Genomic DNA, 27,526 nt, shown 5'->3' with positions numbered 1-27,526 from the left:
GTGACCCGAAAATGAGGATAAACTGTATGGAACATGAATGGATTAATACTATGCAACAATGTAATATATAACAGCATATAACGGTGCCGTGTACATCATTTGGAGCTGTTCCAAATCAATATTTATCTTATGACATAACAAAAACAAAGGATTTAAATAAAAATACATTAAACTGACCAAAGACGCAGATTATTCAATGTATGCATTATTGTGTGCAAATCATTATAGATGTGCTATGACAGTCAAACTTGGCTTGGTCTGACCAACCAATCAGAGGATAGTAGAATGTTGCTGCGGATTTGAAATCCAATTGGTTGAGGAAACAGCACATTGCTTCAATAGTTTTACGTTACAGTAGCCAACGCTATTGATTCTCAAGGCCTTCCATTGGCAGATTATATAGACAATGCAGAACGTCATAGAGGCTAGAATATAAAGAGAACAATTAAAGAAAACGAAACATAATTAATAATAATTTTTTAAAATAACAAAAAAAAACATCCCATACAGTAGCTTACAGTGAACGAGCAAAGCCACGAGAGACGCTACAAAATAAATGACGACAACAGATGATTGGGAATTAATTAATACAATTTCATGGTACAAATCTAAGAATTTAGGTTGTAAAATTAGGCGTGTATTTTTGATCATTTTTAGACCAGATGACCCTGACAGCTCATCAGTTACAGTACATTTACAGTATATCTACCCCTTATACTGCTGCAATGTCTATAAACGCAATTCATTCGAGATATATTTCAACCTGTGGAACGGCGTGAACATGCTCTTATTTTGCAAGTTCACACCGGAAGTGGCTTCCTCACTTACTCTGGCTTTGCCTCGCGGCGGCGCCTCGTCCCTTGGCGGAGGGATGAAGGAGAGACAGCAGCGTGGACGGAGTGGAGGGCGACGAGGAGGTGGAGTCTGTCCCAGCTCGCATCTGGCCCGCTCCCCTCTGACGCCACGGGCCAAACCCGCCCTGAGCCTCTCACTCACTGCCCGCCTGTTCCCCCGCACGCCTCAGCCCCGGACACCCTCGGCGCAGCACCCGCACCGCACACACACAACCAGGACACAGAATGGACACGGAAGGGAGCCAGGGCACCCTGTCCACTACGGACTCCCCTCACGACCCCTGGTAAGTTCAAAAAGAAAACTTTTTGTTGTTGTTGTTTTTGAACAAGCCTCGCATTCTGCGTGGAGGCTGAGCAGCACACACCTCCACGCTGGGAGGCTTCATGTCACATTTACTGATCATACACCGACCTCCAGTTTCATCAACAACTTTGTTTGTGCTGTGTGAGCACACAAATATTTAATTTACTGAGTCCCACTTTTTGCAAATGTGAATATTCTCTTTCTTTCCACAGCAAAATGTTCATAGGTGGACTCAGCTGGCAAACAACACAAGGTACTTGATCTTCTCAAATGTCTGCGTGGATTAGGGCAAAGACTCATGAACTTGTTGGAAAATGTCCATTTCTTAGTATTTCCACTTGCTAATGCTGAATTTGTTTATTTTCACTTTTTCCTTGGACTTGAATGAATGCACCCATTCAGAAGTAGTATGGCAAAAAATGATTCTGCATGTTGGTTTATATACTGGTTAAAATGAGTTATTCCTAATTTAGTTATTATGTGATAAAAAAAAAAATGACAGGAATCTTGCTGGTGATTTTAACTTAATCCTTTTTAATCCCTGGTTACTTTTGTTTGGTGAAAAATACAAATTGGTCTCATATTTCCTTCTCCTCTGCAGCACTATTCTCCACTAATGTGTCCCCTTGTTGTTGCTTTGTGTCCCAGAGGGTCTGAAGGAGTACTTCTGCAAGTACGGCGAGGTGAAGGAGTGTATGGTGATGCGAGATCCGGTTACGAAGCGCTCGAGGTGAGCTTGGCGTCTGCTCTGAAAGTTTATCTGTCGTCCGTGATTCCTCACTGCTCATAACATATCATTACGCGTCGACATAGTTTTCAATGTCATTAATACGCCCCCCACCACCCCCGCAACCCTCCCGATGTCCGCAGAGGCTTTGGATTTGTCACCTTCGTGGATCAGGCTGGCGTGGATAAAGTTCTGGCCCAAACCAGGCATGAGTTGGACTCTAAAACAGTGAGTTCTCTGTCTTTACGTTCCCTGGCTAATCTCATTGGCCGCTGTTTGATTAGTGGGTTTTCTAATACCGTGCTATTAAAGTTCATGCATTTGATTGTGTTTACTAAAGTTTCCTATGGGTCGATGTTCTCAGTGTTCATTGTGACTGACTGCCGCCGTTCCTCAGATTGGGATGCTTTGCATGATAAAGTGACAGCGGAGACACTTGGGACAATCTCTTTGCTTTCTGCCAAACATTCAGCAAAATGTCACCCGGTGTCAATTTCCATAGAAACAAGGGGAGTTGAGCTGGGTGACTTCCCCCTTTGCCATTCTTGCATTTGCTTCTCCGCAGAGGGAAGCAAACTTTTCTTCTCTGTCTTGCCTTTTCTTTTCTTGTCCCGAGGGGTGGAAATGACCTCCAGAATAAAAGTTCCACAGCAGAATGGGCAAATGCAACCTGAGCCCATCAAGGTGTGACGGCTGCACCAAATAAACTCCTTGTAACACTTCCAAAGTGATAAAGTCGTGGCAGGTTATTCCACCTGCACAACCCTAACTTGGGATGTTTTAATCGCGCATGAGAGTGTATGTGTGTGTCAGTGATGAATGTGGGCCAGTTTGGGAACAATGCGACTCCGTTGGTCGCCATAGGGACCATTGCTCCCACCTCTCTCTCTCTCTCTCTCTCTCTCTTCAGTGGGAGTGGTGATGGCGGCGGGTTGGTCACTATATTGAAATAAGGAGAGGGTACTTCTTGCCCCCTTAATGTGCTCCGAATCACTGTAAAAAAAGTCATATTTACTTTAAAAAATAGTAACGTTTTTTCACTCAGAAATTCAAAGTCAATTTTGCGAGGAGTGTTTTCAGTACATTTGACCAGTTTATTTAAAAAGAAAAAAAGCTACTCAAGGAGCAAGCACACAACCTTCATGTGGGGAGACTCACACGCCACTCTACCACCTGAGCCATGCCACTCTTGCTGTGTGTTACTGTATTGATGGTGTGGGGCGAAATCCTTGTACCTCCAAGGAAGCGGTTTTTGGTCTCATTTTGGACACACCAGCAATGCAGTATAGTGGCAAACAGCACGAGTGGCATGGCTCAGGTGGTAGAGTGGCTGTCTCAAGTCAAGTCAAGTCAAGTTTATTTATATAGCACTTAACTCATTCACTGCCAGCCCAGTTAAAATCGATCTTTGACGTCTATGGCCGTCATTGGCAGTGAATGAGTTGATCACACAAGAGTCTCAAAAGGCTTCACATGCGCACAGTTGACAAATATCAACGACATACTGTAGCTGAAGGTCAGGGGTTCGTTCCTCAATGCTTGAGTAACTTTTTATTTGAATAAACTGGTAAAATGTACTCCAAATTCCCCTTGTAAAATATACTTAAAATTTCTGAGGTTTTTTTTTATTGAATGATGCACCAACGGAAGTTGGTGAAAAAATTAGAGAGAAAAAGTTGCGGCAGAAACTTCAAGAAGGGCTAGAGAAATGTGTTTTTAATGAATGAAAGCGCCATTTTTTTATTAGTTATCCCTTGGGCTCTATAGTGTCACTTGCAGGGACAAGGGCTGTGCCACCATGGTTGGACGCCACTAAATCGCCATGGGGTTGGTTTCCATAGTGACCCCCCCTGCTTCCCCACAGTTGAAGAATGGCTCTGTCACAAAAGAAAAAGAGGCCGATAACAATGCACATCATTTACAATTATTTCTTGGCGTCCGCAAGAGAGTATAAACAGGCACAGTCAAGGAGAGTGAAGGTCATCAAGTCCTGCTGTCTCACTATAAGCACATTGAGGATGATTTTTTTTTTTTGCAGTGTTAATGTTGCTTAACTTGGTCAGACACAGCAGTGGATGGTGGTAGTTGGAGCCGTTTAACCTTTTGAAGTTAGAGAACTCTAGATCAGCCAAAGGGGTTAGAGGAGGACTTTTTTCGGAGGCCGCTCATCCTACCTCCACCCCCTCCGTCAGACAGACAGGTTATCCTGTTAGCGAGGGGAGAGAAAAGGTTCTCCAGTGGCAACACAAAGAATGTGCCATGCTGTGACCGACTGAATCGCTCGGGCGCTGCTGGAATGAGCGGACCTTTGCACAGCAGTGAAGCTGCCGAGCAAATACACAATTTATTGAGGCACAGATAGTGGCAAGTGTAATGCGGAGATCGTGTAACCACTACCCTTTGAGTTTGGCCCTCAGCTTCCTGCCATCTCTAAAATGGGTTAGCCCGATGCTAACTGCACATTTGTTGAACAAAGTTTGCAGTCACATCGCTCTGTTTGAGGTCTCGTTAACTATTTCAGCGCCACGGCAGAAACGCGACGGGGGGAGCGACCCCTGTCTGCGATTAGTGTGGCTCTCCTAACTAATAGGATTGTCGTCAACAGGCTTGTGCTGGTCCTCGAGAGATTTTGAGAGCTGCCCAATCAGCATGCTGCGTGGAGTGTGTTCCTATGTCAGGCCAACTATTGCATACGGTAGCCAGGATGTACAGTGGATAGGAAAGTCCCTTTTGAAATGCCAGGTTTTTGAAAAAAAAGTGAGACCAAGATAAATAAATAAATACAAATGTTTGCCACCAATAATGTGACGTAAAAATAAGTAAAATTGGGGCGGGTAAATAAAAAAAAATGGGGGGAAGGAACAATAACAACTGAGATCAAATGGTTGGAGAGTATAACTAGGCATGTGGTTGTGTTCAGAATTAACCAATCACATTCAAACTCATGTTAAATTGGAGTCAGCACACGCCTGCCACCATTTAAAGTGCCTCCAATTAACCCTAAATAAAATTCAGATGTTCAAGTAGGATGAACTCACCCACCGCCTCCCCGTCCCCCCCAGCGTGCCAAGGACATTTGCGTAATTCTGGGCTGCTCAATCCGATAACGTCATCCATTTCTTTTAATTGGCTTTCGTTTTAGAGGGACTGATACTTATTTATTTAATATGTATTTATGTATTATATTTTATTTATTTTACAATTCTTCTAATTATTTATTATATTATTATTTTAATTACTAGCTAATTATTTATTATTTATTTTTATTAATTATTTTAATTAATTAACAATTAGTTCTTATTAAAAATGATCTGTTATCAACTATTTATTTATTTTAATATAATAATTATTATAATTATATACACTGTATATACATTTATATATATATATATATAGATTTTTTTTTTTTTTTTACAATTATTTTCATACAATTACCATTCATTTGTATATCACACAACCTGGCATTTCAGGTGTAGTGTGCGTGTGTGGTCCTTTAATGTGTATTTGAGATGGCAAAAGGGGATTGCTCTGATTTCCTAAACCTCTCGCAACGACGTCCAGCTTCACCTCTCCTACCTTGCAGTAAGGTCACATCTCTGCACGTGTGAGGCTTCAAGCTGCATGCTTGCACTATTTGGGATGAAAATGTGCTACTTTCAACTTTTTTTCCATTTTTTTTTTCAAATGTTGCGTTCATCTCTCAACACTTTTCCCCACCACACACATCACTTTCATTAATACAGTCATTGTTTAATGTCCACTATTTCCTTCCCGCTCATGTGCTGCGTGCTGCCCTGTTTGATTTTGTTTGTTTGTGTGTGTCTGTTTGTTTTTGAATGTGCACAGGAGTGTTGGCCATCAGGAGGGTTGGTGACCGGAGGTGACTATCAGAGTAGTCTAGCCACTATAGAAACTAAACAGTAGACTCTGCATCTGGTCCTCCAGTCTTAGCCTTTAGTCTTCTCACTCTTTAGAAGAGAAACAAAAACCTGTGGCAATCTGGAGTCGTATTCAAGTAGAAACACGCTGTCGTCCTCATTCTGGTAAACGCATGTGATTTACCATAGAGGCTCTAGCTCTCTACTGTACTGTAGTTTAACTTTACCCTCTCATGGTCGCAAACTAATCTTAGCGCTGTGCCGCCTCACCATCTGTTAGTGTAACGGCGGCACAGTGTGGAGTAGTCTAGTTGATCTCTACCTTTATTAGATCAGTATAGACGTACGCAAATGCAACCTGTCTAGATTGACGTTCTCATGGCATGGTGTGATGCTCTCTCTAACATTTTTATTTAAATAAACAATAAGTGGAGCCAGCAGAGAAACATCCGGAATGGCAGCCATGCGTAGTTTTCGTCACAAGCTGAAGGAGGCAAAAACAAACTAACACAAACAAACAAAATGTGGTGGATCTACTGTCGCTGTGGTGTGATTGACAGCTCCCTCTCCTCTATCCTGTCTTCCTCAACCTGGCCACCTCTCGCGCTTGCTCGCTCTTGACACACTTCCCCCGATTGCTCTCAGGCTCTCCTCACCGAGGTGAGGCGGGTTTGTGATTGTGCTACCCGTGTGAGATTCCAGGAGCTCACATGTCACATGGTGGTGACGAGAGAGGCAGGGGTTCGCTGGACATTCCCAGGCATTCCACCTGAGCGCCGCGACACACACGCATGCACACACGCACACACACACACGACGTATAGGAATAAAAAAGCACAATCAAGGTTTGTCTATGGCATTCAAAGGTTTCTGCATTATTTGTCGCTTTTTGTAATGATTTTCTCATAACTTACTTTGGTAGTCATCCCAAACTTTAATTTAAAAATTTGTTTGGATTAAAAAAAAATTAACTTTAAAATGTACCCTGTGCTTATTTCAACTTGATTTGATTTGATATCAGTCGGTTAATCAAAAACAGGCAACAAATTGTTTGATTACATAAGAGCAGTGGTGTCCAAACTACCGCCTGGGGGCCATTTGCGGCCTGCCATCCATTTTTTAGTGGACCAATAAATAAATAAATGAATACAAATTTACACTGCTCACAAGGCAATAAATTGATTTATATATGTTAGAGATTTTCTTAATATGCAAAGATGCAAATAAAGTATTTACGGCTAAAATACAAAGATACGATAAGATACAAATTTTATATTTAGGAAAATATTGTTTCTTCCACTTTCTGCTGTGTCTTATTAATGAAGATATCACATTAGTGATCTGAGGTCACTCTTTTAAAATGTGGCAGTTTACTATAGTATGCAAATTTTTGGGTTCTGAATGTGATTCGGCTGCTATCACTATCACTACTACTACTATTTGCCTAATCAACACATTAATGTTGAATAAAAGTAGCCCTTGCTTTCTTCCATTTTTCTGCATGTAGCCATAAAAAAAAAGAGATTATTATTGTTATTGTTGTGTTTCTCACTGTTGGATGCCAATCAGTGTCAAACTCAAACAAGACCAAACGATAGAAAGGAACATTCTTTTTCTTCCTAATTTTTTTCACAGACGACCGTGTTTTCAAAACAACATCATATAAATTGTATGGTGTATTCTTCCTATATGACCTACCTGTATTTTACCAGCAGACTGTTTGCAATAAAGTACTGTTTATTCAACAACTACGTGTTATAGCATGATAAGCAGAATCGATAATGGTATCAATTCAATCTGATCAATTTCCATCGCCAAAGGTTATCTTTATTAAAAAAGGCTGGAAACAGGGAAAGGACATCCCTGCATGGCTTTGTTCACTGATTAACAAAACAGGTATTACATTGAAATGTTAATTCATAAGATTATCAAAATGATAATGGTGCATGTGTGTGCACCCGGCAGGCCAGCAACACCCCTTACGACACGTCACTTATTTTAACAGACCTCTCTGTCTCTGTATTATCTTTTATAGATTGATCCTAAAGTCGCATTTCCCCGGAGGGCTCAGCCTAAGGTGAGTTAAATGCAATATCAACAATTCATGGAACTATCAGGCACTATTTGGGTTATAGCTTGCACGTTATGTGAACCGTTATGTGATTGTTCATTAATCAAGTCTCGCAACTTTGGTGATCTATTTTTAGTAATAGCAACTAAAAGTGCACTACGTCTCATCGTAACGATTTTGTGGGGTGACGAGTTGGCATCTGACTAAGTTAAGAATAACTTAGTGACATTTCTTTCTCTCTCTCTCTTTTTTTAAATAAAAATAAAGTACATAGAGGTCCTTTTATGAAAAAATTAGAGGAATGTGAAAATAAAGAAAGAAATCATTTTTAGATGAAATCATTAATTAGCTAAATAAAATGCTGAATTAGAGAAGCATTACTTCTTCTGCAGACTGTGTGACTTAATACTATCAGAAGCTTGTAATGAAGCTCCGTGGTGAGAACATGCTGTCCGGTGTCATAGCTGTAAATCTGGCTCATCTCTTTTCCCACTAAGCACCAACAGAAATGCATCCAGGCAACCAACTTCTGGTCAGATGTTTTTAAAAGCCATAACAATCTCTATGGAACCTTCTTTTCTTTCTTTTTTGATCAGTCTAACAAAAAGAAAATAGATTATTTGGTGACATGCTGCTTGTCCTGCTGCCGTGTGACCAATCCTGTTCGAAAAGCCCCAAATAATTACAGGTGTTAAGTGCAGGCTGTACCCAAGCAGGCCTTTGTGTTTGCTACATACAAAGTGGCTTCCAAATTAAATCAGCTCACATACAAAACTGATGTAACGGATGAGTATGTGAGATGTTTTTTTTTCTTCCAGTGGCTGAAATGTACTCATATACTTGTACCAAAAAGCTAAATATATTTTTTTTAGGATGGTTTTGGATATGTAATTGTTGTTTCAAAATGTTTATAGTGGTGTCAGGTAATTAACATTTTTAATCATAATTAATTGCATGACTTCAATAGTTAACACACAATTAATCTCAAATTTTATATCTGGTCTAAAAATTTTTTTTCAAGTTTTCATACACTTGTTGACATAAAAGTGAAAAAAAAAGTTTTCATACTCTTGTTAACATAAAATTGGAAAAATTGTTAAACTAATAGAAATATGACTGCAACTTTTAGTCATTGATACAATAATTTCATAATTCATTAAAATTGAAAAGATGTACTCGTAAAAACGAGTGTGATATTGATTTGTGTCAAGGTCATTTTTCTGCCACTAGATGGCATAATCGAAGATGTTGGTGACAGCTCGGTGCATTGAGCTATCTAATCGTTAACATGAAATAAATTCTGCGCATTTTTAAAATGATAAAATACGACTTAACTCCAATCTCCACAAATATATGCATTCTTATTAAATGTATTACTGTTAAATTTTCATGTGGACGTGTGGAATTCTTCCAGTACAGGCCATTAATCGTGCGTTGAGAAAATTAGCAACGTTAAAGCAACTTTAAATAACAACACCAGGACGTGCTACAATAAGAAAGCACTTCCTTTTCCCAAAATGTATTTTCTAATTAGAATTAACCTTGACATTATAAAATACAATAACAGAACAGAAGTTAGTGAAAAGAGATTTTAGCAAATTCTTGTTTTAATTTCTTGACAGTTAGTGACTCGCACCAAGAAGATCTTTGTGGGAGGCCTGTCGGTGAACACCACCATCGAAGATGTCAAGCAATACTTCGACCAGTTTGGGAAGGTGAGTGATTGCTGGAATGCTCTCGCAGCCTTCGTCGATACGCCGAGGTGAACAAAGTCATTCTAATGCAAATCACCTTTTCCGCCACAATGGCCAGTTATCGCAAAATTAATTTGCCAGAGAAAACCGACGAGTGCTTGGAAGCGAAGGAGTTACTGTGAAGTGGAAGGTGAGAACGCAGGGGGGGGGGGGTAAAGCGCGCTTGTTGGAGAGGCTCGCCGGGGAAAACTAAAAAGGCTGAGAGGCTCCTCAGGGCCCGCGGGAGCAGCAGGCGAAGTTGGGGGATCCTGCAAGAGTGCAGAGGGGAGGAGGTGGGGGGTGAAAAAGTTTTGTGGCCAGTGTATGGTGATGGTGAGGAAGGAGGAGGGATTATCAGAATCTGAATTAATCTGATGTAACAGCTGCTCCTGCCCACAACCCCCTCCTGACCCGTTACCGTGGTGACCTGGCTTGCCCATTGTCCCTAAGTAATTCTGTGGGTAAGGGGGTTTTGTTCTGAAGGAGGAGGGACGAGGTGCTTTTCGGGGGTGTTTGCATGCGTGTGTGTTTGGTGGGGGTCAACTTGAGTTGAGAAATAATTGATATAAAGTTGATTCATTTGACATATTTGCTCAATGTTTGACCAGAGGCTACTTTTTACAAGTGTTGGTGACTTTTCATATCTTTCCACACAAAAGTGGTGTTTTATCAGAAGCGGAGTGCGCAGAATAGATGATGGGCCCGCAAAGAGAGGGAGGGCTCGATTGAGAGGTTTGTGGAGGCGTAAAAGAGGGAAGTGGGGCAAAGATGGGGTGTGGGGGAGATTTACAAAAGCTCACTACAAAGACAGGCTAATATTTTATGAATTTAGGTTCCCGCCATACAGGAGCTTTCACGTGAATTCGAACAAACTTTCCACCAACAGGTGGACACAAATCCTCCAAACTTTTTCAAAGTCAAACCTGTGAAAACTGTCTGCTATCCATCATATCTCCAACAGGGTGTCACATTATTTTCGGTGCCAAAGGTACGGCCTCCTGGTTCCCTTAGCTCCCATCTCAATCATAGCGGCGAGATGAATTTCGCCGAGAGAGATATCGAGGGATGGCCGGTGAAATGTGGGCTCCAGCCATCCATGGAAGTTCCTGATTAGACTGCCTCACTGGACCTTTTGTGTCCCGTCATGGCGAGGACAAAGGAGTGCGGAGAGGGATGGGCAGGGGATAACAGGGAAGATGAGAGGTGGGAAAAAAAGGAGAAGAGGGAATATTGTCCGGCGGCACACCATTAAAGTGCTCACAGTTTGAAATATTGAGCAATGATGTGCAAGTTAACACACTTTGCGGCATTAAAACAAGAAACTCCGGGATGCTTTTCCCGCTTGTTACTGTGGAGTTTCTGGCCTCTCTTTTGTTTACTGTGAGATCACAACTCTTTGACAAAGTGTGTCGTGGATGTCTTGACACAGATGTGAGGCACCTCGTTTGGCCTCAAACTTGTTTGGGTCGATGAAACAAGCAGAGCATGCTCTATGTCAGGGGTGCTCAAGTTCGGCCCTCGAGAGCCCTTATCCAGCCTGTTTTCCATGTTTCTCTTCACCAACACACCTGATTAACTCCTTGACTGCCATTGACGGCTATAGACGTCAAAAATTCATTTGAACTATTTCTATTGGTTTAACATTTTTCCCACATTGTTAACAAGAGTATGAAAGTATTTAGAACAGATATAAAATCGTGAGTTAACTAGTGAAGTCATGTGATTAATTACAATGACAAATTTGATGGCCCTATTTTTTAATAATCTTTTCTTTTTTAAATCTTTTTTTTAAACTCATTCACTGCCATTGACGGCTATAGACGTCAAAAATTAATTTGAACTATTTGTATTAGTTTTCCACTTTTTCCACTTTTGTTAATAAGAGTACGAAAACCTAAAAAATAATATATATATTGTACATTTAGAACAGATATAAAATTTGTGATTAATTGTGAGTTAATTATTGAAGTCATGTGATTAATTACAATGAAAAATTTTATTCACCTGACACGATTTGAAAAAAAAAGAAGAAGAAAAGGTTATAAAAAATTAGGGCCGTTAGGCGATTAAAATTTAAATTGTAATTAATCGCATGACTTCACTAGTTAACTCACGATTAATCACAAATGTTATATCAGTTCTAAATGTACAATAAAAAAATTGTAGGTTTTCACATTCTTCTTAACAAAAGTGGGAAAAAAATGTTTAACTAAAATAAATAGTTAAAATGAATTTTTGACATCTATAGCCGACAATGGCAGTGAATTAATTAAAGAAAAAATATATTTAAAATTAGCGTCAGGTGATAATTTTTTTTAATCGTAATTAATTGCATGACTTTACTAGTTAACTCACGATTAAAAGAAGAAAAGAAAAGATGATTAAAAATTAGGAGTGTCAGGTGACAAAATTTTTTAATTGTAATTAATCGCATGACTTCACTAGTTAACTTACAATTAACAACAAATTTAAATCGGTTCTAAATGCGCAATAATTTTTTTTCTCTAGGTTTTCATACATAGAATTTTTTATTAAACTAATAGAAATAGTTCAAATGAATAGGCGTCAATGGCAGTGGATGAGTTAATGATCAGAATCGTTATCAGGCTTCTGCAAAGCTTGCCGATTAGTTGCTCATTAGATTCAGCTGTGCTGCAGGAGGGAAACATGGAAAACAGGCTGGATAGGGGCTCTCGAGGACCCAACTTGAGCACCCCTGCTCCATGTGATAGGCCAACATTTAGGTGGAGGGATGCCATGATTTGAGGTCCGCTTTCATATTAACACTCCTCACTCACCTTTGACCTTTCTGTAGGCAAATTGCCATTGGGGCGCCACGCACACTCACAGACTCTCTCTCTCCCGCTCGCTCTCTGTTGGCATACACATACAGTACGCGCCAGTATGGATCATATCCACTGCAGCATCCAGTGCACTTATTATAGATCAAGAGCACACTCTTGATTAATTTACCAAATGTTTATTCATGCGCAGACTTAAAGGGGAAGTCAACCAAAGAATTTTCTGTATGATAATATGTTCTATGCAGCCACGCAAGTCTAAACATGTTATTCTGGTTAGTATTGCGTTTGCGGAATAGGAATCTCATTTTGCCACTTGCTGTGGACTGAAAATGACATCATAGTTGGTCAGGTAATGGCCAATCGCAGATCAGCTTGCAAACATCACATAACCAGACTCATAAGATAGGTGAGCCGTGATTGGTTGTTACCTGGGCCGCAAAATGGCCGCCCCTTCAGATGGATAAAAACGTGTGGAGTTTGCTGCTTAATCCATATTCAACAAACACAATATGAATTAGAATGCCGTTTTTAGACTAGTGGGGCGCATAGAAGATATCCCTGCAGAATTTTTCTTTTTAGGTTGAAGTAAATCGCAAGGTGTGTAGGGCAAAAAAAAAAAAAAGGTTTAGTGTGTGCGTATTAATATTGTGCTATATTTAAAATATATATATATTTTTGTAAATAAGTAGGTCAGCGTTTTGTGTACATCATTTCCTAAGTGTTCAAATATGGTCCTGAGGTGTGCCGGTGGCCCTGATAGTTCACTTATAACGTTCTGCGCTGCCAAACCAGAAGGTGTAGGCTCGATCTTGGCTCAACTTATTTAAAAAAAAAGAAGCTGGTCACGGGAACAAAATTTTTTCTTATTTACTCATGCATCAAGTAAGAATTTTGAAGTCTTAGACAGTTACGTTTTGGGTTTTATTTTCTACCCATACAGAGGAGGCATACGTTAAAATTGTTACAATGTGGGTAATCTTTTGGTGTTTTTGCCTGTTGTATGTTGCACATCGGTGTTTTTCAAAAATTTTGAAAATTCTGAATAAAAAGATCTACACACAAATTTTTTTAACAATGTATCGCATTTTTGAGTAAACTAAGTATCTCGAGGCCAGGCTGAGTGTCCGCTTAAAAAAAAAGAAGAAGGTTATTCTAGATTAGAGTGAACGCAAACAGGTAGCAAAGGTGCAGGCCGACCTTGACATCAGAAACTCTGGTTGTGTATGAATAGAATAGACACCTGTACTTGTTGTCTATGCTGTACAAAGAGAGGCCGGACTTGTGGGAGAGGTCAAAAAGAGAAGAGGAGAAGGAATTATGGCTGAGTGTGCCAACAAACAAAACCTCCAGGCCTCTTTGTTCTCCCTCTCCCTTTGTCCTTTCTTTCTCCTCCCTTTCCACTTTGACCCAATCTTTTTTTTTCCCTTCCTGCGACTCTCTTACAGCTCTGTGTACTCTCTTCCACCTGTTCCTCTCACTATCAACCCCCCTTTCCCCCTTCTCTCATCGAAGCTCCACCTGCCTCCGAAATTCACCTTTGGTTTCTCTCTTTGTGTCCCGCTTTGTCTCACTGGCACTCTCCCACTACTGCATTCATGAAGCATATTTGATGTCGGCTTTGGGCCCTTTCATGAGCACTTTTTTTGCACAGTTGCTATGGGAATGTCAAACTTTGGAGGGTAGAAAGGGGGCAGATTATGTGCTCTGTGAGGAGGATTGTGAGCAGGCGCTTTAGCAGTGACTTCCAGCATTTGCATGCCACCCATTATGTGTGTTGGGCACATACCCAGCAAGGCCTTCCATATTTTCCTCTTTTTGCTTCTTCTTTCATAACCTGCCGCCTGCCTCCACCACGACCCCTCCCCACCCCCTCCTCCTCCTCTTTCTCTTTGCGTCTGTCCATCTGTTGCAGAGCCTCCCTGCAGAACTTGAGAAGGGCTGAGGTCAGGCAATATGCCGTGTGGCAGGGGAGCGAGAGCGTCATGTAAAACTGACCGTCTTGTTTGTCCCCTCCAGGTCGACGATGCCATGCTCATGTTCGACAAGACCACCAACAGACACAGAGGTGAGACGGGCTGACCTCCTCACTCTGTTCACTCCCCACAACTCCTACCTTTCCTTTTAACCTCTTCCTCAAGTTACTACTCTTCCTCCAGTCCTTCCTGGATAGCTATTGATCACCCCCCCACCCGCCCCCACCTACCCTGCAGAGCTCCTTCCTGTGGGCTGAGCTGGAGGAGACAAACGGGGCTAGTCTAATTAGCCAGTCCGTTAATCAGGATCAGGATAAAGCCTCCTTAAGCACCTCCTCCCCACCCCGGGATTGATCGATTATGACAGCCTACCTACCAGCTTTGCCCTGGCCTTCTGGCCAGGAAGGGAGGGGTGGGGGGGGGGGGTGTATGAGTGTCTGTGTGCGCGTGCGTGTGATTGAGGGGGGTTAAGCAGCTATTACAACTGATTACTCTGGACTATTAGCTGTAGCAGTGTGCATAAAGGCATACTGTCTGAGCTCTATTATTGTGTGAAATGTTCCCCCTCATGCACTTGCCTCCTCCTCATCAGGGTTCGGCTTTGTGACATTTGAGAACGAGGATGTGGTGGAGAAAGTCTGCGAGATCCACTTCCATGAGATTAACAACAAAATGGTGAGACTTCATTTTAGCCGCCATTTTTAAATGTAGTCTCAGTTTTAGTCCAGTTTCAACATAGTTAGTCAACCTCATCCCGTTTTTATTGAGTCCATTTTTAGTCAACTATAAAGCTAGCATTTTAGTCGTTATTTTAGTCCAAGAAAACATATATTTTTAGTGCTGATTAATTAATCACAAAAAAATTCTCATTAATCATGAATTAACGCAGATTAATCGCACTATTAATTTTGACCATAGATTATCCTTTAGCGTGACATTTAAAGTAGCGCAGGTTGTGTTTGAGCAATAAACATAATTACATGCATTAAAGTAAAGCATTTAATAAATGTTTGCGTATCACATTTAGAATATTTATTCATGTCAAAATATTTTTTTCTCCATTTTTAATTATGCAAGTAATTAACTGATTAGAAAGAGAGGAGGGATGAGCATGTGCAGTGGATCAAAAAATCTTGAAGACATCCTCATAACATTGAATGTCAAAACAATTAACACATAACCTGGTGCTCTTCAAATTTGGCGGGAAAAATGTTGATAAAAAAGCCTTTTTTCCAAAATTCTAAAATGTGATTAATTTGATGTAAAAAATGTAATCGTTTGACAGCGCTTTATTTATCTAGTTTTAGTCAACAAAAACTGTCAACGTTTTAGTCTAGATTTAGTCAAAACAATCATTTTACCCCTGTATATTTTTTGGCAGCAAAATATGATCAACATTTCGGATCTGAAACTATTTCACATACAATTTTCTCTCATCTTTTTGATAAAAAGCTACTTCACACACAATTACAGTATATCAACAAGTGGCTTCTATGGCTCCATGCTATGAGCTAGTAAGTTAGCGATCAGTTAGCGGTCGGATTATTAACATACCGGTAATAGTTGGAATGTTATAGGCGATGGATTAATGTTACATTATAACTATAATTTACCTTCTTTTTTTTTTTTACCTTTCAGTGTGAATCCACCTCATCTGTCTGTCCCATGTGTTTGTGCATGTTGCACTCGCTAGCTGCAGATTTGAAAGGGGGTGCGTGTGTCACATGACAGTGTCACAGTGACAGATTAGCAGAGAGATAATTATACGTCTCGTTTTTGTTCATGAACTGAAACGTCCATATATTTTAGCCCAGTTTTTATGCAGTGCAGTACATTTTCATCTCGTCTTCATTAGTCGACAGAAATACATACTGATTTAGTCCCACCTATTTTTTAGGAATGAGGGTTTTAGTCCAGTCTAGTCTATTTTTAGTCCAGTGAAAAAAGTGTTGCCTAACTGTACTTTCCCTGGAAACAGGTGGAGTGCAAGAAAGCTCAACCCAAGGAGGTGATGTCCCCCACTGGCTCGGCCAGGGGGCGCTCTCGGGTGATGCCTTATGGAATGGATGCCTTCATGCTGGGGATTGGTATGCTGGGTAGGTTCCTATTGATCAGAACAGGAAGGATCTCGTAGCTGTTCTCTCATCTGTGCTGCTTAAAAGCTATTCCTGCACTCGTGACCTTAGCTGCTTTGAAGGTCACATGAGGCATCGTGAAAATGAGGCTGGGTTCCTTAACTACTTCTTCTGCTTCATCACCATGTAGCTTAGATCATCTTGATGTAAACTTCAGAAGTCACCCAGTGAGGTGGCAAGGGTGCCAAGACAGACTGCTTCGTAGGAAGAGTTTAGGCTTTATTTAGTGATTCCTGGATGCCTTTTTATAGCGGAAAAATTATACAGTTCGCTACAGTTCAATTCAATGTCATTTATATAACACAAAATCAATATGATTTTATAGTAATGGCCATTCATTCATTTGAACATTTTCATTATTTGAAATGAATGCCAAGTCAGGATCAGGACATAATCTGACCTAAATATGCCCCATGTCACATTTGAAATGCTTAGAAAGTCCCTTGAGTGACACACATTTACTGTAAGTCTTTTATAAAACATGCATGAATGTCTAAAAGTAGTTAAATGGCCTTTTCTATCATTTCTACCTCCTCACACTACCTACCTAGAACATAAAGTCTTGGGACATAGTCAAAGTATTCAAAATGACTGATCTCAGAGTTTACATGGGCAGTCTTGTTCGTTTTTTAGCTAGGCACGCTAATGCTACCCCCTACTGTTCATTTAGATAACTGCAGCTTATTTACTGATTTGCTTTCAAATCAGTTATCTTAGCTGTATGACTATCCTGTGAAGAAACAAGTGACAGGTATAGAATATCACATGTACCAGGATTAACAAGCCCACGATATCCATCTTTTGTCACCTTCCAATTTCCATCAAAGTTTGTGGAGTATCAACAAAAGAAAAAATCCCTTACTTGTAGATACAAATAATGTGTAATGTATTCTCCAGAATGCCGTTCCAAATTTGGATGAAATGATTTTCCCCTTCTTTTTTCTTTTTTTCTTTCTTTCTTTCTTTCTTTGAGAGCTCAGTATTGTTCATTCGGTAATTGTACCAATTTGACATGTCATCATCATTGCTCTCTTTTATTTTATTTTTTTATTTTGTATATGTGTGCGTGTGCGTGTACGTATTAGTTCGCCTAAAACCTACTAAAAATCCCATACCGTTCACCTAAACCGAATACTTCAGAATCCAGCTAGAGTCGTGAGGCTGTCAGGAGACCCGAGGAAGGATCAAAGAAAAGAAAGGAAAGTGAAATCCAGCACCGACCAGACATCACCTACTAACCACCGGGTTACCAAGCAGTCTTTCACCAACCCCAGAAACATCTCAATTCCAACAAATTAGGGAGAAATGGTTCTCCTAAGGCGGCATGGTGACCTTGGCACATGATCCGCCTTACAGTCCAAAAGCTGGGAGTTTCCGCCTTTCTGTGTAAAGGTCATGTGGGCTTGTGTGGGTTTTTGTTGACTAAATTGTCCTTAAGCGTGAATGTTATTGTAATTGGTTGTTTGTCTATATGTGCCTTTGTGATTGGCTGGTAACCAGATCGGTCGGTGTGCGCCCACCTCTGGAACAAAGTCAGCTGAGATGCTGCCACTCTGATCAGCTTTGTTTTATTTATTCATGTATTTATTTATTATTATTATTGTTCTTTCTTTTTACCACTAACCCATCAAATTTTTTTATTTTTTTTATTTTGCAGTGCCTTGCTCATACTGTATTTCTGATGGTGTACCGCAGATACATAATCTCATACTGTGAATGTTATTGCATGTCAATTCCATCCCCGATGTTTTCTCCACAGGTTATCCAAGCTTCCAGACTGCCACCTACACCAGTCGAAGCTACGCAGGCATCACCCCCGGATATACCTACCAGTTTCCTGGTAAACATAACACCCACTCACATCATGATGCGTGATGGTAATTTGCTTTTCACAACCGTTCAGTGGGAAGCAGGACTGAAATAGAAAAGAGTGATTCGGCACACATTCGGGTTCACTTGGTGAGGGTTCATTTGAAAGAAAAGCAAGATAAATCCTATTCACACCTCAGAAGGCGTTTGACTAAATTTACTTGATTGATTGTAGTAAAAAAAAAAATCAATTAATTAACTCATTCACTGCCATTAACGGTTATGGACGTCAAATATTCATTGAAACTATTTTTATTAGTTTAACATTTTTTTCCACTTTTTTTAACAAGAGTATGAAAACCTATATTTTTTTATTGTACATTTAGAACAGATATAAAATGTGTTGCAATTAATTACGATTTAATCGCCTGACGCTCCTAATTTTTACTCATCTTTTCTTCTTTTTTTTAAAATCGCGTCAGGTGATAATTTTTTTTAATGTAATTAATTATTGACTTTAATAGTTAACTCATGATTAATCATACATTTTATATCTGTTCTAAATGTACATTAAAAAAATGTTTTCGAGGTTTTCATACTCTTGTTAAAAAGTGGAAAAAATGTTAAACTAATAGAAATAGTTCAAATTAATTTTTAACGTCAATAGCCGTCAATGGCAGTGAATGAGTTAATCGCCGATTTAAAAATAGATATATATTATCGTTAGTCTCTCTTTGAATGTTGTGTTTTTTTCTTTGCCAGTGTCATATTTAAGCATGCTAATGCTGCCTGTAGGAGTTGTTAGCGTGGAAGTAGTTCCGATTCCCTTAGCTGACGTTGCACATTCTTTAGGCAGCAAATTAGTTGAGCCTGTATTATGAACAGTGCTAATTTTTTCAAGAGTTTTTTTTTTTTAACTATAGTGTGTAGTGTGTAAGCAATTCACTGTCACATATAGCCAAATCCTATTATGTCACAATTTTGTAAATCTAATATTTTGTTTCTAATCTATTCTAGTGGTCAGTCCGCATGTACGGGTGTTACTTATTTACAAATTATTGACCAATCTAAAGTGTGGAAAATGTTTTGCTCTCTTTGACGATGCAATCTTAATGGTTGAACAACTACGCCAATTTTGGCGTCTCCCGAAAAGAAAAAACATGTCTTTACAGAAACAAGTTACACTGAGGGTGTAAATTGCTGCTTGTAAATATCAGGGAGTGGATTCGCATCTGCTTCGCTTGCTTGTGAACGTGCGTGTTCGTATTATGTGACAAAGTGTTCAGACGTGTGCAGTGTTCCCTTGCTATATGGCAGTCCATTGTGCACACCACTGCTTCCTTTTTTTTTTTAAAGCAATCGTTTTTACAGTTTACAACCTAGTTTAGAACCTACCTACTGTGATGCCCATACATGTAGGAAAGGAGAGTGACGGTCGCTGATGCACTAGTCAGTTTTTTTATTGAGTGCTGTGAGTACAGTCAAATACGTAAACACGACGACAACACTCGGGGAGAAACTGCTGTCAGCCACAGCTCACACCTATACACTCACATTTGCTGTCGTCACATGCCACCCTATCAGGGTTGGCCCCGCCTCTTAAAGGCACACAGACATTACAAATCGTTCACATTTTTGCTTTTTATTTTTTTTGTATGTGCAAATACATGGACGATGTGTTATAATACTTTAATACTGTAAGTTTAAATGTGTTTAAATTTGGGTAAAACTAAGACAAGTTTTTGACATGGCCTGTCTACTGTCTGTTATGGATTTTCACCTATTCCGGGTGTTTCTGGAACATATCCCTTGAGATGAAAGGTGGTACAGTGTATTGTCTAGCCCTTTTTTTTCCACACACATCAATCATCAGTCCGTATTAGTGAATTGTACGATATGTACAGTTGTGCTTTTAAGCTTACAGTATATACCCTGGCATCATTTTTAAAATATCGGGGTTTTTTTGTTTTTTTTTAATATGACTTGATGACTCAATGGAGAGTGTCTCATTATTTTATTTTTTTGTTGTCTGCTTTTTATTTAATGATCGGTTTAACTCATTCACTGCCATTGACGGCTATAGACGTCAGAAATTCATTTGAACTATTTCTATTAGTTTAACATTTTTTCCACTTTTTTTAACAAGAGTATGAAAACCTAGAATTTTTTATTGTACATTTAGAACCTATATAAAATTTGTGATTAATCATGAGTTAACTAGTGAAGTCATGCGATTAATTATGATTAAAAAAATTAATTGCCTGACGCCCCTAATTTTTAATAATCTTTTCTTTTTCTTTTTTCTTTTTAAAGAAAAGATTATTAAAAATGAAGGGCCTAATTTTTTTTGTAATTAATCTCATGACTTCACTAGTTAACTCACGATTAATCACAAATTTTATATCGGTTCTAAATGTACGATAATAATATTCTAGGTTTTCATACTCTTTTTAACAAAAGTGGGGAAAAAATGTTAAATAGAAATAGTTCAAATTAATTTTTGACATCTATAGCCGTCAATGGCAGTGAATGAGTTCATTTGAATCCCCTTTCAACAAAACTTATGAGCACAACTGCACACATTGAATATGTCCTTTTGAACCATCCACTAAATCCTGCTTCTCCTTCCTCAAGTCCTGTATGCTGTAGTTTGACTTCTCCGCACTTCCCACCCTCGCCACCGGGGTGTATTCCAGCCCATGTGTTTGTGTTGTCCTTTGCGTGCCTCTCCAAGGTGGAGTCTAGGACTCAAAATCACTCTGATGTTTCTGTTTTAGAGTTCCACTTAGAGAGGACTCCCCTTCTGACTTCACCCCACCCCCCTGAACTCACAGGTCAGTTAATCCCTCCGTCAGACTTTACAAGCAGCACGTCGCCAGTCTGGTACACACCCCACTAGCGCACGCACGCACGCACGCACGCACGCACGCACGCACGCACACACACACACACACACACACCCACACACACTTTTATATTTTACGCTCATGTTTTAATATTTAATTTACATTTTGAATGTGGACCTTCTCTGTCTTTAGCCATTCCCCTCACAGCGTATGGTCCAATGGCGGCAGCAGCAGCGGCAGCAGCAGTAGTCAGAGGTAAGACTCTCGAAAATGTTTGCCATTTCGACCGTAATTATTTCATATCATTGTAGAGTATTCACTTTGCCTTTATGTGTGGTGAGGTTTTATTTGTTTCTTTGTTTTTTTATCGAAAACACTATGTCCAGAAGCATTTGGTTAGGTTCCTTTCTTATTTTGCCGGCACCGCCAGAATGGATTTGAACTCAATCAAGATGTGAAGTTCGAACTTTCATTTTTATATATTTGCTTTCACAAGCATCGGTCATTTATAATTTAGGAATTAGAGCAATTTGTGCACATTACCTCAAATTTCATGGACTCAAAAATAGGAGATAAAATAATAAAGATTTTAATTTAGCTTGGTCCTTAGTGCTTCAGTGCCAAATTTGTCCATAATTATATTTACATGACACTATAAGGATAGAGACCATTGATCGAACAGTGATCATGTATGCATTTATACATTCACAATGAAATTAAGATGAATAATAGAGGGTGGGAATCTTTGAATGTCTCACAATTCGATTCGATTCCGATTTTTGAGCCTGCGATTCGTTCAGAATCGATTTTCGCTTAAGAACGATTTTTGATTCAAAATGATTTGATTGACAATGATTTTTACTTCAATCTATAGATGTGCAAGGAATTGTAATGATCTACTCCAGTCTGACTCGCTAATGCTAATTAGCGCGCTACTCGCGGCACTTTTATCACTCAAAAGAACGGCTACACTGCAAAAAAAAACTACTTTTATTGGAATAACTTGATTGTGACTTTTTCCTTCTACTCTCTAATGTGGCTACAACTTAACAGTGTATTAGACCGCGTGGAACCACACTGCCCCTAAGTGGCCAAATTGGGTACAACATGAACAGCGCTCCAAATAAAGGCACACACACACAAAGGCAAGACAGTATAAAATAATTTTGATAAAAAATCGATTTTGGGACATTTAAAATCGATTCTGAATCATACTAAATGAGAATCACAATTCTTATGAGAATCGATTTTTTGGCACACCCCTAATGAATAAGATGCCTCTTTAATTCAACACCTGCATCAATTGTTACCAAAGGATGCACCTAACAAGAAACCTTGTTCCAGCAGTTTGAGCAATTATGAGGGATAACATCAATACTTTCAGAAAACTCCCATAACATTATACAAACCCCAATTCCAATGAATTTGGAATATTTTAACATTAAACAATAACTTTATTCAATGCTTTGCAAATCCTTCCCAACCTACCTGTATACTGTATATAGTTGAATACACTAAAAACACAATATATTTTCTGTTCAAACACAAACACTTTTTTTTTTAAACTTTGCGCTGATAACACACGACACGCAAAACGTCCATGATTTGCGGACTCGTCAGACCACAGCACATTTTTTCAACTTTGTGTCATCTCAGATGAGTTCAAGCCCAAAGAAGCCTGAGGGTTGAAGATCACAGGATTTCTCCATATTCTTAGAATATTTGATGATATTATGGACCGTAGATGATGAATTCCCTTAATTTCTTGCAATTTTATGACAAACATCCTGAATTTATTTAACACCCGTAGGCGCTATTGTGACCTGTTTTGGGCTTTTTGATGGTTTTATGACCAAGCCATTTCAAAATGGGTTTTAAATTGTTGTTCACACACTTGTTCACAAAGTGGTGACCCTCATACCGTCCTTGCTTGTGAACAACTGAGCGCGGATGCTCATTTTATATCCAATTTTGACATTCACCTGTTTCCAATTAACCTGTTCACCTGTGGAATGGTCTATACAGGTGGGCTTTTTTTTTTTTAACATTCCCTCCCTGAAAATAGTCATGTGCACCCCAAAAAAACCCAAAACATTTGAGTCTGATTCTCCTTTAAAAAAGTCATTTGCAACTTGACTCTGTTGTTGTTACAATACCTTCAGGTTCTACCCCATCTCGCACAGCTGGATTTTTGGGAACCAGCAGCCCGGGCCCGATGGCGGACCTTTATGGAACAGCTGCTCAGGAGTCGGCAGTCAGCAGTTACCTCAGTGCTGCAAGTCCTGCCCCGAGCACTGGATTCAGCCATGGCCTTGGGGTGAGTTGCCGCCTACGGCGCAAACCGTCCGTCAAGTTTGGACAAGTGTATGAGCAGTGAAGAGATTGGACGGATGGATGGATGGATTGATTGATGAATGGATGGATGGATGGATTTATTGATGGATGGATGGATGGATTTATTGATTGATTGATGGATGGATGGATGGATGGATGGATGGATTGATGATGGATGGATTTATTGATGGATGGATGGATTTATTGATTGAGTGATGGATGGATGGATTTATTGATTGATTGATGGATGGATGGATGGATTTATTGATTGAGTGATGGATGGATGGATTTATTGATTGATTGATGGATGGATGGATGGTTGGATTTATTGATGGATGGATTGATGAATGGATAGATGGATTTATTGATTGATTAATAGATGGATTTATTGATTGATTAATAGATGGATGGATTCATTGATTTATAGATGGATGGATGGATGGAAGAATGGATGGATGTATTGATTTTTTGATTGATTGATGAATGGATGGATGGATTGATGGATGGATGGACAGATGGATGGAAGGATGGATTTATTGATTGAGTGATGGATGGATTTATTGATTGATTGATTGATGGATGGATGGATGGATGGATGGATGGTTGGATTTATTGATGGATTGATGGATGGATGGATTTATTGATTGATTGATGGATGGATGGATGGATGGATTTATTGATTGAGTGATGGATGGATGGATTTATTGATTGATTGATGGATGGATGGTTGGATTTATTGATGGATGGATTGATGAATGGATAGATGGATTTATTGATTGATTAATAGATGGATGGATTCATTGATTTATAGATGGATGGATGGATGGAAGAATGGATGGATGTATTGATTTTTTGATTGATTGATGAATGGATGGATGGATTGATGGATGGATGGACAGATGGATGGAAGGATGGATTTATTGATTGATTGATGGAAGGATGGATCGATGATGGATGGATTTAAAAAAGAAAATTAAACATTTTATATTCAAACACCATGTTCAACTAAACCATATATTTTAATTCAATCTAATGAAAGCCTGGTAGCGTAATGCCAACATATAATGTGAAAAGCCATTGATGGGCAAACGTAAATGAGGTTATGGTCATTTAAACCTTCAAATAACTCATACTTTAACACAACACAGAAAAGCAAAATTTTGTCCTTCGTAGCCAAATGCTGCAGCTTTGAAAGAAGTGAACGTGAACCCTTCATGCTTCCTCCCACAGGGCCCCTTGATCGCCACGGCCTTCACTAACGGCTACCACTGAGAATGTGAGTTGTTGTATGCACACGTAACGAGGCCTGATGATTGCATGTGACCTCTGACCAATGCAGCCTGTTTGCATTTCAGTAAAGAGTTGTTTGCCAGACAGAGAGCTGGAGAGAGCTGAAGGTGCTTTGGAGCTGATCTGGCCCGAGCTCTGTCCACTTGTCGTGGCGGGGGTGGCTGAACCCCCATCTCTCACACTCACACACACACACACATCACAGCAACCCAGCCAACTACTGGCACCTCAGCAAAATCAACCTTCTTTGAAATGTTTCAAAAACACACACAGATGCTGTATTTTAGTGTTACTTTTTTTGGGATGATGTTTTATGTTGCCGTTTTGAGCGATGGCTGCAATTTGTCTTACCAGGTTATTTGACCTCTGAACCTGAATCTCCAAGTGAAGGTTACGAACTGCACTGCAAAAAAAACTGTCCGAAGTTCATAATGAATATTAACAACTAATTTGTGATCAATTCTATTTGTTGAAAATGTGTCACAACGTGTATATCTTGGTAGGTTTTAACAAAATCTTGTTATACATGAAGCAAGTGAGCAGGTCATTGGTTGCAGTTACACACTTGATCGACTTGAGCTGTACTATGTTGTAAAATAGTGTAAATATGACTTTTGTTGGGGGCTTCAAGGGCGGGGGCAGCTACTTTTAGGATCTGGGAGGCTTTGGAGAAGCGCTAAGTTTGCTTCTTCTCGTCAATCTTGACATGTTGGCAACTTTGACGGTTTTATAGTTTTGTGAACATCTCACTTCACACACGTCTGTCATTGTTAGACCAGCCATACATTTGTTTAGGCATTTCTCTTTCTGTCACTTGAGTCTTATTTCATTGAAAAGCTGCTGTGAGATCAGCGGAGGGAGCTTGTGTCTTTATTTTCTTGGGATTTTTGGGGAGGAGTGGGGACGCATGCACGTTAAAATGCTCCTTACGTGGGAGAAGAAAAAACATGCTGTTTTCTTACGTGGTCATGTTGTTGTTGAACTGTGATTTTGAAGATGTGAATATTGTTTGCGGAAGAAGATGAAGGAGTGTTCTGTTGAGCAGCCGTGCACGCACACACAGACACAAACATGCTGATGTGCCGCTTCTCTCTGCTGGTTGTGTGTTACAGGTGATTCCCTAAACGTTGAGCTATGATACAATATGCACCATATGCTGTTTTTGGTTGCGGGAAATACCTCTGTTGCAAATGTGAAATTTTTATTAGAGTTCTTAACTCATTCACTGCCATTGACGGCTATAGACGTCAAACATTTATTAACTATTTCTATTAGTTAAAAAAAAATGTTTCCACTTTTGTTAACAAGAGTATGAAAACCTAGATTTTTTTCAATTGTACATTTGGAACAGATATCAAATTTGTGATTAATCGGGAGTTAACTAGTGAAATCATGTGATTAATTACAATTAAAAATTGTAATCCCATGACGCCCCTAATTTTTAATAATCTTTTTTTTTAATTGCATCAGCCAATGAACATTTTTAATTGTAATTAATCGCATGACTTCAATAGTAAAAATATGTTAAATTAATAGAAATTGTTAAAATGAATCTTTGTTATCTATAGTCTTCAAAGGCAGTGAATGACATTGAACGAGTTAATAATACATTAACAGATTTGTCAAAGTTATTTTTTTAAAGGTGGCTTTTCCTAGTCACCTTTACATCCCTCACGCGTATCCACTGGAGGTCACAGCTAAAGCAATGTGACGGCTGTTTTCAGACCAAAACAATTATGAACAAAGTGAATAGGATGTTGCACTGGCTGGCCAATATTTAAAGGGCAGAAGAACAAAGCACTCCACATTTAATAGATGATTGTCATATTTTCGTATACACTCATTCAAACTGCTGCAAGCTACTTTTGATGCTGTCTTTGATGAAAAAAAAAATGTCAATACTGTAACCTTTTCAGCATTTCACTTTCCTGTCATGTTATTTCTTTGGAGAAAATAAAAACCTTTTTAAAATTTCCTAATAAATTATTTTAAAACATTCCACTTATTGGCTATTTTTGCACATGAACTTTTGTCTTAATGTTTAGAAATGTTTATTTTGTGGACAATATTGGTTCTTTCTGTAATAATGATTTTTTTTTCTGTCAAATCATTCATTGTTATTGACTTCTTTTTTTTTAAGATAACATTTTTTAAATATTAAATCTGTCTTTGTACAGTATTGGGTGCTATTCTATAATATTCCCAATACATTTTGTGAGAATCCAAACATCCACATTTAAGAAAAATACAGAACTGGTTATTGTTTTATTTTTTTCTGCATTATCCAGATTCATTAAGCACAGGGAAATACTTTTCGGAAATTATCCTATTTAACATTTTCTGTCAAACCAGGTTGTGCTTCCACAGAATCTTAATTTTAGTAAATGTTCACCCAGTTCCATATTTTGCCCAACAAAACTTTCTAGTTCTTTTGTCATTTTAATTACAAACTGTAATGTTTGTCGACTTCGAATATTAGCAGTTCTGCCGTGACTACAAGAGTCTCCGTGTTTCTGAGTTGTTCTTTTAAGCTTTTGTCACTGCTGACTGGGCTTGTTTTCGTGTACAGTCTGCTTCTCCCCAGCCTGTGCCCCTTTCATTGCCTCCTTGCTTGTGATTTCTCTTTCACATTAGTATTGCTCCATTGCCTCGCCTCCCCAGCCTCCATCTTCCCGTGTCTTCCTCCATGTCTCAGGGGATGTTTCAGCTCCTGAAGGCCTCTCAGTCAGGATGTCTGCCTGGCGCAACCTGCAGGTGTAGGCGGCTGT

The 27,526-nt window shown here is 39.3% G+C and overlaps 1 protein-coding gene across 4 annotated transcripts; it reads left to right on the top strand.

The window, feature by feature from the left end:
• The first annotated feature begins 846 nt into the window (after nucleotides 1–846).
• msi1b (musashi RNA binding protein 1b) lies at nucleotides 847–26,754 on the top strand. Of its 4 annotated transcripts, none has more exons than XM_077560868.1 (15): nucleotides 848–1,138; nucleotides 1,371–1,411; nucleotides 1,807–1,888; nucleotides 2,029–2,113; nucleotides 7,799–7,840; nucleotides 9,457–9,549; nucleotides 14,388–14,436; nucleotides 14,937–15,019; nucleotides 16,323–16,440; nucleotides 18,239–18,319; nucleotides 21,066–21,122; nucleotides 21,327–21,389; nucleotides 23,318–23,451; nucleotides 24,699–24,744; nucleotides 24,824–26,754. In XM_077560868.1, exons 1-14 carry the CDS (start codon nucleotides 1,080–1,082, stop codon nucleotides 24,738–24,740), a joined length of 1,029 nt encoding a protein of 342 aa, XP_077416994.1. In that variant the 5' UTR covers nucleotides 848–1,079; the 3' UTR covers nucleotides 24,741–24,744; nucleotides 24,824–26,754. The 4 variants fall into 4 exon arrangements, with proteins under 4 accessions (XP_077416997.1, XP_077416994.1, XP_077416995.1 ...); XM_077560867.1 differs by having other exon boundaries at nucleotides 849–1,138; nucleotides 23,297–23,451; XM_077560871.1 differs by lacking the exon at nucleotides 21,066–21,122 and having other exon boundaries at nucleotides 847–1,138.
• Nucleotides 26,755–27,526: the final 772 nt, after the last annotated feature.

The sequence above is a fragment of the Vanacampus margaritifer genome, chromosome 3 (assembly GCF_051991255.1).
Source record: "Vanacampus margaritifer isolate UIUO_Vmar chromosome 3, RoL_Vmar_1.0, whole genome shotgun sequence".
Taxonomy (NCBI): domain Eukaryota; kingdom Metazoa; phylum Chordata; class Actinopteri; order Syngnathiformes; family Syngnathidae; genus Vanacampus; species Vanacampus margaritifer.
The sequence above is the reverse complement of the archived record's forward strand: the minus strand, read 5'-3'. Positions and strand labels throughout refer to the sequence as shown.